Source organism: Eublepharis macularius, chromosome 7 (genome assembly GCF_028583425.1).
Source record: "Eublepharis macularius isolate TG4126 chromosome 7, MPM_Emac_v1.0, whole genome shotgun sequence".
NCBI classification, from domain to species: domain Eukaryota; kingdom Metazoa; phylum Chordata; class Lepidosauria; order Squamata; family Eublepharidae; genus Eublepharis; species Eublepharis macularius.
Window position 1 is genome coordinate 8,337,217 of NC_072796.1, and position 14,208 is coordinate 8,351,424.

General features: G+C 45.3%; 1 protein-coding gene across 2 annotated transcripts in view; it reads left to right on the forward strand.

The window, feature by feature from the left end:
* Window positions 1–14,208, forward strand: part of KIZ (kizuna centrosomal protein) — a 142,895-nt gene that overhangs the window by 43,704 nt on the left and 84,983 nt on the right. The window contains exons 7-8 of one of the 2 annotated variants that reach the window (XM_054984293.1): window positions 1,310–1,444; window positions 6,560–6,824. In XM_054984293.1, coding sequence (XP_054840268.1) covers window positions 1,310–1,444; window positions 6,560–6,824 — 400 coding nt within the window. The remainder of the gene's footprint in view (window positions 1–1,309; window positions 1,445–6,559; window positions 6,825–14,208) is intronic. The other variant, XM_054984294.1, reaches the window with a different exon arrangement.

Consider the following 14,208-nt stretch of genomic DNA (forward strand, 5'->3'; position numbering starts at 1 on the left):
GGGATGCCAGGAGCAAAGCAACTCCAGGTGGAGCTGTCTGAGGCACTCTGTTGGAGAAGCTGGGCAGCCAGCCAACAAGACACAGCTGTAGCTGGCCAATGCAGCCAAATTAGCTACCCCAGCTGCAACTGCTTGAAGCAGCCCAGGACAATGCTGGAAGGCAAAAGAGGGGTGTGGCCTGGCAGGTGGAGCCTGGGATGAGGGGTAGGATATAAGGAAAGTCCACCCACAGGGCATGGTGGGTTGTCTAGGAGTGATGGAGTGGAGAAGAGTGAGAGAGTGTGAGGAGGAAAGTTGATGAAGGAGGAGATTGAGGGGGATGCCGGGAGCAGGCCGAGCAGGCCAGCAAGTGGACTGAGAGGGAGTCTGGGTGATGTATACCACCCCTCCTTCCACAGAGCGCAGTCCTGCAGTATCCCTGACACCCCTTTGAAGTCAGAGCAAGGTATGCCGGCTCCCCGCCCAGTGGCGCCCGCGACAAGCCCTGACAGGGAAGGTCAGTAATAAAGACCATTGAGACCACAGCCCATGGGCGGGAGGAGGTCAATGCCCCCCACCATTGGGCAGGTGAAAACATTGTGTCTATTACTTCCTCTCTCTGACTGTCATGTTGGGGCATGCACGAGAGGGCGTCTGCCAGGAAGTTAGATTTGCCAGGGAGATGTTTCAGTGTAAAATTAAATTTGGAGAAGAACTCCACCCAACGTAGATGTTTGGCACCTAGTTTGCGCAGGGTGCGCAATGTCTCCAAATTTTTATGATCAATCCAAACTTCGAATGGCACTTTAGTCCCCTCCAGCCAATGTCTCCATGTGCATAGAGCTAATTTAACGTCCGAAGCCTCTTTATCCCATTCTGCCCAATGGTGTTCAGGTTCAGAGAATTTTTTTGATACATAAGCACAGGGGTGTAATTGCCCATCATCATCTGCTTGCAAAATACCCCTCCCCCCATTGCAACATTGCTCGCATCCATCTGCACAATAAATTTCCAGTTCTCATCTGGGTGCTGCAGGACCAGCTCAGAAGTGAATAGAGTTTTTAGATGCTCAAAAGCCTCTTAGCATTCCTTAGCCCAACATAATTTAGCACTGGGCTTCATCCCTTGCGGCCCCTTCCCTTTGGTTTTTAGCAAGTCAGTTAGTGGCAAAGAGATCTAGACAAAGTTCTTTATGAATCGTCTATAGAAGTTAGCAAAGCCCAGGAATGATTGCAACTGCCTTCTGGTTTTGGTGGGGGTGCCCCCCCACCGCTTGTATTTTAGCGGGATCCATTTTTAATCCATGTCCCGATATTTTGTACCCCAAAAGGTCCAGCTCCTCTTTGTGGAATTCACACTTGGACAGTTTCACTGGCAGGTGGTTGTCCCTCAGGGTTTTTAATACCTGCTGCACTAGTTTCACATGGGACTTGTAATCTTGTGAATACATCAACTCGTCATCAAGGTAAACAACCACGCCTTTGTATGGGTATTTGTGTAATACCTCGTTAATTAAATTCATAAAAACCCTGGCGCCCCTTGTAATCCGAATGGCATGACTCTGTATTCAAATTGTCCCAAAGGAGTGTTAAAAGTGGTTTTCCATTCATCTCCTTTCCTTATTCTTAACCAGAAGTATGCATCTCTTGAATCCAGTTTAGAGAAGATTTTTCCTTGGGACAACATCCCCAGCAAATCTCAGATCAAGGGGAGGCGGTAAGCATTGGATACGGAGACAGCATTAATCCCCCTATAATCAGTACACAGTCTCACACCTCTGTCCTTTTTTTCCTGGAACAATACAGGCGCAGCATGAGGGGAACTAGCCGGGCGGATAAATCCTTGTGACAAGTTTTTATCAATGAACTTATGCAATTCCTCTCTTTCCTGTGGGCTTTTTGAGTATAATTTTCCTTTCAGAAGCTTTTGCCCTGGGATCAGTCAGTAGCCCTATGGAGAGAAAGTTCATCAACTTCCTTCTCATCAAATACTTGGTTCAAGTCCTGGTATTCGGGGAATTTGTTCTATCTCTTCCCGAGTTAACAGGGTGCTCTCAGGGAGGTGGGGTGCGCCTGGCCCCCACTCCAGCTTCCAGACATGATCTCGGCATTCCCCCCCAGCAAAACACATCTCTCTCGTTTTCCACTTCACAAACGGGTCTTGGTCCCACAACCACCTTATCCCCAACACCAAAGGGAATTTGGTGGTGCCGCACTCGACAAAAGTTCTGGTTTCCCAGTGATTCCCCATCCCTACCAGGACAATTTCAGTTTCCATATTAGCCAGGCCCCCTTTCATTCAAGACCCATCCATCTGCTCAAACACGATGGGACAGACCAGTTTACGTACATTCAGTCCCAAGCTGGTGACTAGGGCAGGAGCAATCAAAACCCCAGTGCAATTAGAGTCAGTTAACGCCCGCATTAAGATGTGAGTCCCGCTCAGAGGGTTAACTAAAGTCACTGGCACGTACAGTAAGGCCCCTTTTGGTCTCACCTCTTAGGTGCTGGTTCCTTCGTGACCTGCCGGCGGGGCCTCCTTATGACAGGTCATTGGCATTTCCTGCCAGTGGTGTTGGAGTCTCTTCCTCCTCAGATGGGTCTCCACTCGACCCCTCCGATCTCTCCACTGCCCGGAGCCCAGTTGCCACTTCACTTCTTTTCTTGGGGGCCTTTTTAGGCGGCTTGCCTGTCGGAACTGTGGCTTTCTTCATCACTTGGCTCCTCTCCACAGGTTCTCTTCACCCTCCTGGGTATTCGGTGTCAAAATGCCCCACTCCCCCACACTGTAAGCATAGGCCCTTCTTCATTCGGATGGCCCGCTCTGTGTCCAGGGAGCAGAGGCTGAGGGCTCTCCTCTCTTTCCCTCCTGCTCTGGAAAGGGGTTTCTTGGTTGTCCCCTGGTGCTGCATCTTCAGTAGCTTTACTATTTGGTTCCAGTTTTCTACTTCGCAGGTGAGCTGGATCCATCCCAGCAAGGTTCTGGGATCATCTTGCACCAAGGCCTTGGCCACTAAATCGGAGTTTAGCACAGCCCGCAAAAATTCGATCTTCATCCCCTCTGTCCAGTCATGCACCTTTGCGGCATACTGCCTGAATTCCATGGCGTATTCACACACTGTTCGGTTGCCCTGCTGCATTCATTTCAATTTGGTTCTCACCCACTCCTCCTCAAGCGGGTACTCAAATTGAGCCCATAGTGCCCGTATGAACGTATCGAGGTTTCTTAGTTCTGGGGCCTGGGCCTCATATAGAGTGACATACTACAGCTGCCGAGCCACCCAGTCTGGACCTCCGGTGGCTTACTTGGCTGTGTTCATTTGGCCCCACTCTTGGAAAAACTCCAAAGCTTGGAATTAAAAATGGCAGTGTAAGGGAATTCACTTACTTTTCAGAAAGACATAAATTATTTTCAAGGTTAGATATGTTCTGGATTTCAAGCAATTTGCTTGCAAAAGTAGGGAAGATTGAGATTCTACCAAAGTCGTTCTCTGATCACAATCCAATTATGATATTTTTGAAGAGGAGAATAGGTAGATATAGATGGAGACTCAACAAACCCCTTTTGTGGAAGGAAAGTGTGATATCAGAATGTAAAGCAAAATTATAACTGGTTGTTATAACTGGTTTCAATACAGACAGATTAGAGATCTTTACAAATCGGACTGTTCAAGAGGAGGAATAAGAATGGAAAACTCAGAATTGGAAGAAGTAATGCTACAAGAGGATAAGAAACAAATTTCAAAGATCTACAAGATACTTCTAAAATGGTATACTGAAGATGAAGTAGTGAAAGTACAGATGGTGAAGTGGGCAATAAATTTTCATAAAGAAATAGCAATGGAGGCATGGGAGCACTTGTGGAAGAATACAATTAAGATTACAACGTGTACGAATATTAGAGAAAATGTATACAAGATGATATACAGATGGTACCTAACACCGAAGAAAATTGCGCTGGGGAACGCTAATATGTCAGATAAGTGCTGGAAATGTAAAAAGCACGAAAGATCATTATACCACATGTGGTGGACTTGTGAAGTAGCGAAGAAGTACTGGGGAGATATAATAGAAGTAATTAATGAGGTGTTACAAACCCAAATAAATAAGAACTCAGAACTGCTGCTACTAAACTTGGGAATGGAGAATGTTCCAGTGCAAAATAGAACATTGTTATTTTATATGACAGCTGCAGCAAGATTACTGTATGCGCAGAAATGGAAAATGCAAGAAGTACTACTGTAGAGGACTGGATTTATAAATTGTTGTACATGGCAGAGATGGATAAAATGACAAGAAAATTCAAAGACCTGGATCCGGGACAGTATTTGGCGGACTGGGCGAAATTGAAACAATTTTTGGGAAAAAAATGGGATGTGAAAGGAGAACTGTGGCATTGAGAATTTTTAAAACAAGACATTTTAAACAGAAGAGAGAAGTGACTTTACCATTATACCAATTTATATCTATCTTAATCTAAGCTTGGACTATAATATAGTAGAAAAGGGGTGAAATTTAGAACTGATTTTGTAAAGAAGAAGATAGGGAGGTTAGGATAAGTAATATCTTTTTTAGAGTATATGAATAAGGAAATAGTTAAATAAATATACTGATGGGGTATACTATATATACTATAATGCTAGTGGATCAGATTGTATATTATATAATGAATGTGTAGTACGGTGTTGTATGCTGTGCCACATTGGTGGCAGGGCACACAGTAGGGGTTTTAATACATATTATAATGACAACAGTATATTTGATAGAATATAGGCTTAAAAGAAATAGAATATGTTTAAATTAAGACTTTTGTTATATATTATACTATATTATACTGGTCTGCTATATTGAGGGGTATAAGATCTATACTATATTGATAGTATAACTGATAGTATACTAGTACTATCAGTATATTATACTGATAGAATATTTGATAGCATAATTGATAGAAGTATATTATATTGATAGGATATTTGATATATATGATAGAATACCTGGGGGGGGGGGAATTAGAATGTGCTTAGAGTAAGGGATTTATTAAGTAATAAGAGGGGTTAGGGTTGGAAAGCTGTTGGAAGTCGATAGAGAGGGGGGAGGAAAAGGGTGGGGGATAGGGTTAATTAGATATTGAGGGAATGAATGTATTGAATTTGAAAAGTATACTCACCAATAAAATTTTTTTAAAACTGTAAAGCAAAATTAAAGGAATACTTTGAATTGAATTTAAATAAGGGCACGGACTTAACTATGGGATGCTAGTAAGGCATACATGCGGGGTCAATTTACGTGACAATGCTTGGCACAAGAAAAAAAGACAAGAAAAGATAACCCGATTCTCCACAGCAAACACGCAGGTGTATTGGTTGAAGTAACTTTATTAGAGCTCTGTCAAGTTCAAGGGGCTCAGACAACTGAATTGGCAGAAGTGACATACATGGGGTTGGTGATGTTAGTTATAGGGAGAGTTCTCATCATCAGGATAAGGACTGTTAAAGTTTTGGGCGTGAAAGAGACGGCGGGGCGGGGGGGGGGGTGAAAGGGAGAAGCTAGGTTTAGACAGAACAAAGGCTAGACAGAACAAAGAATGAAATCATCTCAGTTCCCAAGAAGGATACATTTCGAGCTGGCCACAGCCAGTCTTCAAGGTCACTTGCTGGAGGCACCGGGGAAAGAGAAAGTAAATACATGTGAGATAACCTACTTCCTTAACATCAATAAGAAACTTCTCATGCCCTCAGAGGGCCAGTACATAACAAAGAATATTTTCATGGCAGATAGCATACAGGCATATATGACAGTATCTGTTACCTTTTTCATTTCAGTGTTTGAGGCTTCTAACGTCAGTTCTTACAGATTTATGTGTTTATATTTGTACTGTATATGCATTTTTAAAAAAGTAAAACTGGAGACAGGTAGTGTAAAACTTGTAAAATATACAAATGGGTCAAAACCAGTTAGTGGGATAGATTTGAGTTCTCATCCGTCCCTCTTGCTACAGGGTGGCCAAGACAGGATGGTCTTGGAGGAAGCTGGTTCCATTGGGCAAATAGAGAGGATCTGGCTATCTTTCCTACTTTTTAATTTTTTTCTGCTATGGTATACTGGTGGGTCTGGGTTAGCTTGGTCTTATCAGATTTTGAAAGCTAAGCAGGATTGACCCTGGTTAGTGCTTGGATGGGAGACTACTAAAGCAGTCCAGGACAATGGAAAACCACCTCTGTTTGGCTCTTGACTTGAAAACTCTTGTTGCCATAAGTCAGCTGTGACTTTGCAGCACCAACACACATTTTCCCATAGACACTTTTAAAAAATGTAACATTTTTAGGAGTTTCCTCTGTAAGTGTAGTCATTGTTGAAGAATTTAATCTGGTTTTAGGTATTTTACTATATGTTACTTTGGACAGTTAATTTTTGAGGGAGGCGCAGAGATGGTTGATCACATACAACATTATGGCCGGTAATAACTTATTATTCACACTTGCTTGGTAGGCTATTTATTTTGAGATAAACTTCTTAAATCCTTGTGATGTCAGAAAATGTTTTTCATGTGTGTGCAGTAGTGTTAAACATTTGTGTTTCAGCTCTGGGGGAGAGTCTGCAGTTTGCCAGCGGTACACAAGAGGAGGAAGATGAAAGTTTAGACGAAAGCAGTGATCTCACTGTTTCTTTGAATGAGGATGATGAAGAGGAGGAGTCTTGGAAGCAGCAGAAAAACTTATGGGATATAGGCAGCAAGGCCTTTTTAGACATCGGTGATGCAACACACAAAAAGGAAGCCTCACCTAAAGAACGACATACATGCGGTCGTACTTCAAGCACAGATGCATCTGCTGGTCCCCCAGTCAGGTAAAATCCAAGCAGCCAAGTAGTTATTCTTTCAGTTGCTATAGTACTGGAAACCTCTTTTTCTACTGAAAACCTATTGCTGGCGTGGGATACCTTTGGGAAGGGTTTGCCTTTTACTTTTTTCCTCTTAGATCTCAGACTGCTTAATCTGCTTTCATTCATTCCTCTAGTCATGTTGAATTCCAACAGTAAGCTGTTGTCTCAGATGACATAGATCTATGCTGATGCTGCAATAGCCAACCATCCTTCTAGTAGCCTTACTCCAACTTAAGTGGTTCTTCATTCAATGGAAGAGCCACTTAATTTGGAAGAAAGTTCCTTAGATCAGAGGAAAGCTTCAACCTTGAGCCAAAAGGAAAGGTGGAGTATAAATATTGTAATAAATAACTTTGCTTAGTGGAATAGTAGGATGAAGTAGAATCCATACTATTGCCAAGGCAGAAGGGGCTCAGAACTGCAAAATTTTTGTTCCCATGTCTTGTTGTAGTAAGTCATTTAAGTGTGCAAAGAGAAGATCAAAATCACTACATTATCTTCACATATTCCAGCATAACTCTGCCTGCCCATTGGTTTGCCCTGTTTTTACTTAATTGTTCGTCATTGTCCTGTGCAGCCCCACATTGGAACTGCGTACATGCAGGCCTGCTGTGGAGAGATTTTTCTATCTTAAAATCTGTTAAGGGAGGTACTTGCCCCTACTGCGCATGCACAGTAGCATTCCTGCCAAAACGCAGTTGCTAGGGCGAGTGCCCCCAGATTCCCTCAATTCTTTTACCGCCACCGAGAGATGTGTTCTTCTAGCGTTCATCTCTGGTTTGATCTACTATTCATCTTTGTCTTTTAGTATGTCTATCAGTCCCTGGCAGTTAGATCCCCAAGTTCTCCACAGTTAACACACAGGTGTTCCAGCTGAAGTAACTTTATTAGAGATCCATTCAGTACAAGGTGCTTAGACAGTGGAATTGGCAGAAATGACGTATGTGGGGGTAGCAGTGTTAGTTATAGGGAATCTTCCCACCTTGGGAAAGAGGACCGTTAATGGGGGGGGGCGTGTTGGAGTGAGACATTGTTTTAAAGTAGACAGTTTCAGTTGGCAGTCAAGGACACAGACTCAGCAGAGCGAGAAAGAGAAAGTAAACATTTGAGAGATAACCTACTGGCATTGCAGCAATAAAGAACTTCCCATACTCTCAGAGACCAGGGGCAGAGCCCATATACATTCATGGCAGATATGCAGGGGCATATACGACAACAGTTCTCACTGTTTAAAAAATGTTGACAGTATGGGACGAAAATGACTCAAACAGATAAGCATGAATTATGCTTGTTATGCCTTGGTGAAAGTCATAATGTTCCGGCCTGCAAACTCTGTCAGAGTTTCATCCCAAAAGCCAGGGGAGAGAGGGCGTTGCATCTAAAGGCCGCCCTATGGGAGAAAATTTTACTTAATCCTGATAAGCCGGCGTTGAAAAAATCTGCTGAGAAAGGATGGTCTCGGAATCGGTGTCCTTTGTTCTGTCAAAGAGTTCTTCGAATCCAAAAAAAATCGTACCGCGATGCCAAAAAGACATCTGCCTTTGGATCTGGATGCGTCATCATCAGAGGTTCGCTCTCCAACGAGCGATCCTTTATCTGGAAAGCTCCCGGACAGTGCAAAATGCCAGTCGGATTTGTCTGAACTGGATCGGGCTGCTTTGGAGCCCCCTCCCAAGAAGGCCAAAGAGAAAACTAAGCATAGAAAACGTTCAGTCTCCATTTCTTGGCGGGAGAAAGGGAGCTCTCCACCTCTACCAGCAATTCAGAAGGAGGAGGTCATCGAGCTTTTGCATACTTCCTCTCCACCGTGCACCTCTTCTCTTCATGAAGGCAAAGTGAAATTCCCGCCTAGGCTATCTGAGCCGATGCTGCAATTTGATCCACCTGCTTCCTTGGACCCAATCATGCCTCTGCAGATGGATCCAGTCCAACAACGTTCCACTCAGGTTCTTGAGCAGCATCAACAGCCTCCTGTGGATCCGATTCAACATCATTCCATGCCTGTACAATGGCAGCAATAGATGGCAATGGTAGTGCCTCCTTCTCTTCTGCCCTGGCATTTGGTTTCAGGAATCGGTAACATCACTAATTGGCAGGACTTTGTAAATTGGCTGCAGTCTGTAACGGCATTTGCTTGCCAGCCTCATTACAGTTCCACCTATGTCGTCTCGTTCCATCATATCCACCTAGGTCTTCGGATCCGGCCCCCGCAATTCCAGCACGGTCCTCGGATCCAATTCTTGCACATCGGTCATCAGAACCACTCACTTCAGCTTCAGCCTCTGTTCCGAGAGCAGGTCTGTGTCATTGCTCCTGTCATTCTTCACTGAAGTTCTCCAGTTCCAAGGAACATGAAGAGGTGGCATCTCTATCTGAAGTGACTTCGGAGTTGGCCTCGGACCCTTCCCCAGAAGAGATAGTAGGGGACTTGGATTCTACATTGCTGAATAACTTTTATAGATTATTCTCAGAGCAGATGATAGACATGGCCACTGCTCTGGAACTGGATATTTCAACCTCCACTGCGAAACCCAAAAGTAAGGTGCTACAGGCACTGTATTTGGGGTCTCCCGCAACTGTGGCTTTTCCTTCAGTGGAAGACTTGATCAATATGGCACAAGCTGTGTGGCAGTCTCCATCGTCAACCCCAGCCACTTCTCACAAGGTTGAGAAGTATTATAAGCTGAAAAAACAGGACTGCCCATATCTATTCAATCACCTGCGTCCTTCCTCATTAGTGGCTGAAGGGGTACAAGCAAGGTATCACCACGGCTCCCTTTCAGCTCCAGCAGATCGAGAGGGATAAAAATTGGACGCCTTAGGAAGGAAATTGTACTCCTCTGCAGCTTTAATGTTCTGTATTGCCCATTTCCAAGCTATTATGGGCTCATACAATCTTTTTCTATGGCAGAGACTGAGTTCGTACATTCAGGATCTCCCCGATGAGCGCCAATGTGTCATCAGGGCTTTGCAAGGGGAAGCCATGAAGCTAACTAAGCAGCAAATGACTGCTGGAAAAGATGTAGCTGACCTCTTCTCGCTTGATAGCATCAATTGTGCTATGATGCCATGTGTCAGGTCCAGTGGATATCTAAACTGTACTGACTCCATTTTCTAATGCTTCTAGTGTTTAAGTGTTTTCTTCCCAGGTGCACCAGTTCCCAGGCAGCATTCCCACCGGAGGATGGCTATTGTTACTCTGTACCTCATGCTTTGCCCTTCATTGGTAACAATGATCATGTACCATCCTGAGTCTCCTATTCAGGACAGTGGACTATAATGGACCTTGTCTGCAGTAAAGTTTCCTTATTCAAACAATGGACTCGTGTTTGCTTCTAAAGGGAAACCTGTAGTGAGAGCCTTATCTAGCCACAGTCTGACACCATGCGTAGTTGAGGTTGACTGCCCTCCCAAATGATAAGGCCAAGATTGAGGACTTTCCTTTTTTTTTTTAACATCTAAAACAGTAAACTACAAAAAACTACAATAGTACAAGGGGAGGAAAAGAAGGGGGGAAAAAGAGAGGGGGAAGGGGGGGTGGAAAAAAGGGGAAGGCAACATACAAACACTAAACACTACACTTCAATGCTTTCCCTTCATACTGCCATAATTGAAAAATAAAGGTTAATAAAGTAATGATGGAATGGTTAATCTTACAAAATACAAATTACAGTTCAAATTAAATCTCCCCCCCCCCCGGGCCTCGGACGCAGTTCTCTCTGAGCAGCTACAGCCGCAGCGCTCGTTGCCTCCCCCCTCCCTTCAGGCTTCGAATCTTCTTCTTTTTGCTTGGTGTCTTGCCCAAATTCTTGATTTTTGTCCACAAAATCCCTTAGCTGATCTTCCGAATTAATCTTGTAAGCTTGATCTTTATAACTAAACCCGATTCCTTCCGGAAAAAGCCATTTGTACTTTATGCCACGTTCCCTCAAAAGAGCTGCCAGCCTTTTATACTTAATTCTTCTCTTCCGAACTAAAAATGGAACGTCCTTCAGTATCTTGACTTTATTTCCCAGAAAGTCCAAGTCCGCATTATATGAGTTATATAGGATGATGTCCCTGACCCTCCTAGATGAAAACTCAATAACAATCTCGCGAGGCAGCTGCCGCTTCATTGCATATTTTGAAGATGCCCGACGGGCTCCCCAAATGGCGCTTTTTACTTCTTCTTTAGTTGCCCTCGCGGGTGTCGCTAAAAGTTCCGAGGCAAGATCCCTTAAATCCTCGTTTTCCTCCTCTTTAACATTCTGGAGACGCAAAATGGTCTGTGTTCGCTCCACTTGCAGCCCAATCAGCTGGTTTTCCACCAACTTTAGCTCCTTGATCGTTGCTCTCATAAGTGACGCATTTTCCCGAGCAGACTTCTCTGCCCCCCCGCTACTTCCTTGATGGCTTTCACATCGCTCTCAATTAAGCCCACCCTTTGATCTGTTTCATTCAGCTTGTCAACAAAGGGTTTTATGGCTTCGATAACCGATCTTTTCACCAATTCCTCGAGCGACTCGCCTCTTCCCTGCAGGGCAGCCGAAACTGACTTGCCCAAAGCAGGACTCTGCTTTTTCGCTGCCATTTTAGGGGGGGGGGACCGCCAATCTTCCGAGACTCTGCGAGGGGGGAAAAATCCGAATCTTCTAAACTTCAGATCCCACCACTCCTTCACATATGCTTGTAGTGACAGAAGGGATTTGCTTACTTACAGGCTTCCGCCTAGTCCTGTTCTTTGCCGTTTTCCATGGCCCGGCAGCACGCGAGGTGCCGCGCACGTCTGCCGGCCTCCATAGGGACAAACGGGCAATTTACCCCCTGCCTTGATTTGCCAGAGGGCTCTTCCCGCCGCGTCCCGGACCCAGACTCCCTCCCTGGGAGCCCTGGGGGCTAACCTTTGCAGATCAGCCGCCCGGTCAGGCTGCTCGGCCGCTTCTTCTCGGACCTGCCGAGAGGAGCGTTCGACATGGCCGCGAGAACGAAAACGAATCATTGAGGACTTTCCTTTTGAAGGACTCCTCCTCTTCTCAGAAAAGACCGATGAGACTCTTATACTCTTGAAAAAGAACCATCAAACTGTCAAATCGCTTGGAGTTACCGCACCTCAACCATCTTTTCAATCTAGGAGACAGTTCCAGAAGTCTCAGGCCTTCCAGCACTCATATTAACAGCCTTGTCAGTCATGCCAAGGAAGATATCCTTACCGACCGACTTAAGAGCAGCGTTCGTACTCTGCATCTCATTGACACGTTTCAAAGAGGTCTGCAAGATCCAGAGGGAAGCAGGCCCAGCAGTCCTCACCTAAGTTATCAACCCAAGGACAGAAGTCTGTGTTCTGACTACAACAGACATGGGCTTCTAATTCTGCCCCGTTTTTGGACAGGTTATGTCCGTACTCTGGGTTTTTTGGGAGTGCATTACTATTTACATACTGACTGCTGAAACTGATCAGACCGACTGATCAGTACCCATTTGTGCTGGTTCGTGTGGGAACAAATTACACAGCCGTGAATACCATTGCAAGAATTAGAGAGGACTGTGAAGCTCTGGGAAGGCAGTTGAAGACAGTGGGGGCGTAGCTGGTATTCTCTTCTATTCTTCCTGTCAAAGGAAGAGGAATGCAAAGGGAGCAGACCATAACTCAAAGTGAATGATTGGCTGAGGTGGTGGTGCCGGCAGGAGCGCTTTGGGTTCTGGGCCCATAGGATAACTTTTCTTAGAGAAGGCCTTCTAGCACTTGATGTGTTTCACCTCTCAAGGTCAGGGAGGAAAATGTTTGGAAAGAACCTGGAGAGCTTCATCAGGAGAGCTTTAAACTCAAAGGGGAAGGGGGCAATCAACATGGGGATTTCAATGAAGAAGTGATAACAGCGGGGGCCCACCTGGGTAGGATAGATCAAACAAAGGTACAAAGCTACAAGGATTGGAGGGAGGTGTCCAGTGGGGTGCCACAGGGCTCGGTTTTGGGCCCAGTATTTTTCAATATTTTTATCAATGATCTGGATGAAGGAGTGGAAGGGCTGCTCATTACATTTGCTGATGATACCAAATTGTGAGTTATATAATGAGGGAAACCCCAGGAACCTCACATTTGACAAAAATATATCAAACAACTTTAATCACAGATATCCATCTCATTCTATAAGAATACAAATTTAGTTCATACAAAAATACAAATTCAATTCATGTGATAATATTCAATTCATACAATATTGCCTATAGCCCACACTATATATGAATACAGCTAAAGTCCATACAATAGGACTAGGCTCAAGACCCATGTAAGTCCAGTATATAAGTATCAATAAATGGCTAATGCGCCAATAACGAGTCCCGAGTAGCTGTAATTCCTGTGTAAATTTCAAGACGACTGCTGCCACGCTACGTGTGTAGGAGCCCCGGTCGGGACTCCCAACGAATGGTGCGTAAATTACAAAGCGGCTGGATCCGCGCTGAAGGTGCCAGAGCCCCCTCTGGGTCTCCCGGCAAATGGCAACAATGGTGCAAAAGTTTCAAAGCGGCTGAATCCGCGCTGAAGGTGCCAGAGCCCCCTCTGGGTCTCCCGGCAGATGGCAACGAGCCCGCCAGCTACAAATGCTCGTTTCGGAAACCCTTCTTCTTGGCCACCTTATAATCATAACAGTCAAAAGCTCAGTTTTCCTGTGGGTCAGTCTGTGCCGAAACTTTCACTCTTTAATCAACGCTAATTACAAGCAGGCCCTGCTTGTATTCCTTAAAGGGTTGCTTAAAACTTCCCCCCCTAAGGTAATGCTGGAGCCTACCCTTGGTGCTCGCTCATTTGATGCTACCTCCATTTGAGCTGTTGGCATCTTGTGATATTTTCCTATTAATCGGGTCATTTCGTAGAAAAAGAGCTGCAGGAACTCATTAGCATAACTCATTAGCAAATGCCACACCCCTTGATTGGGCCGAAATGGCCAGGATTTGGCTGCTGCCAGATGGGGGAGTATTCCTCCACCTGGCAGTGGCCCGATCAGGGCCCTTTTGGCCCCAATCCAGGCTGAAACAGGCCCCAAATGGCTCAAAATGGAAATTTGGGGCACATTTTGGCCTGGATTGGGTCCAAAACGGCCCAGACCGGGTCAGTGCTGGGCAGGGGAGGGGTCCCTCGCCCAGCACTGACCCAATCCTGGCAGTTTTGGTCCTGATCCCGGCCGAAACGGGCACCAAATGGCCAAAAATGGCCATTTGGGCCCCATTTGGGCCCGGATCAGGGCCGAAACAGGCAGGACCAGGTCAGTGCTGGACAGGGGAGGGTTCCGCCACCCGGCAACAACCCTATCCCGGCTGTTCTGGCCCCGATCCTAGCGGGAATGGGGGTTGGGCCCATTTCGGCCCGAAT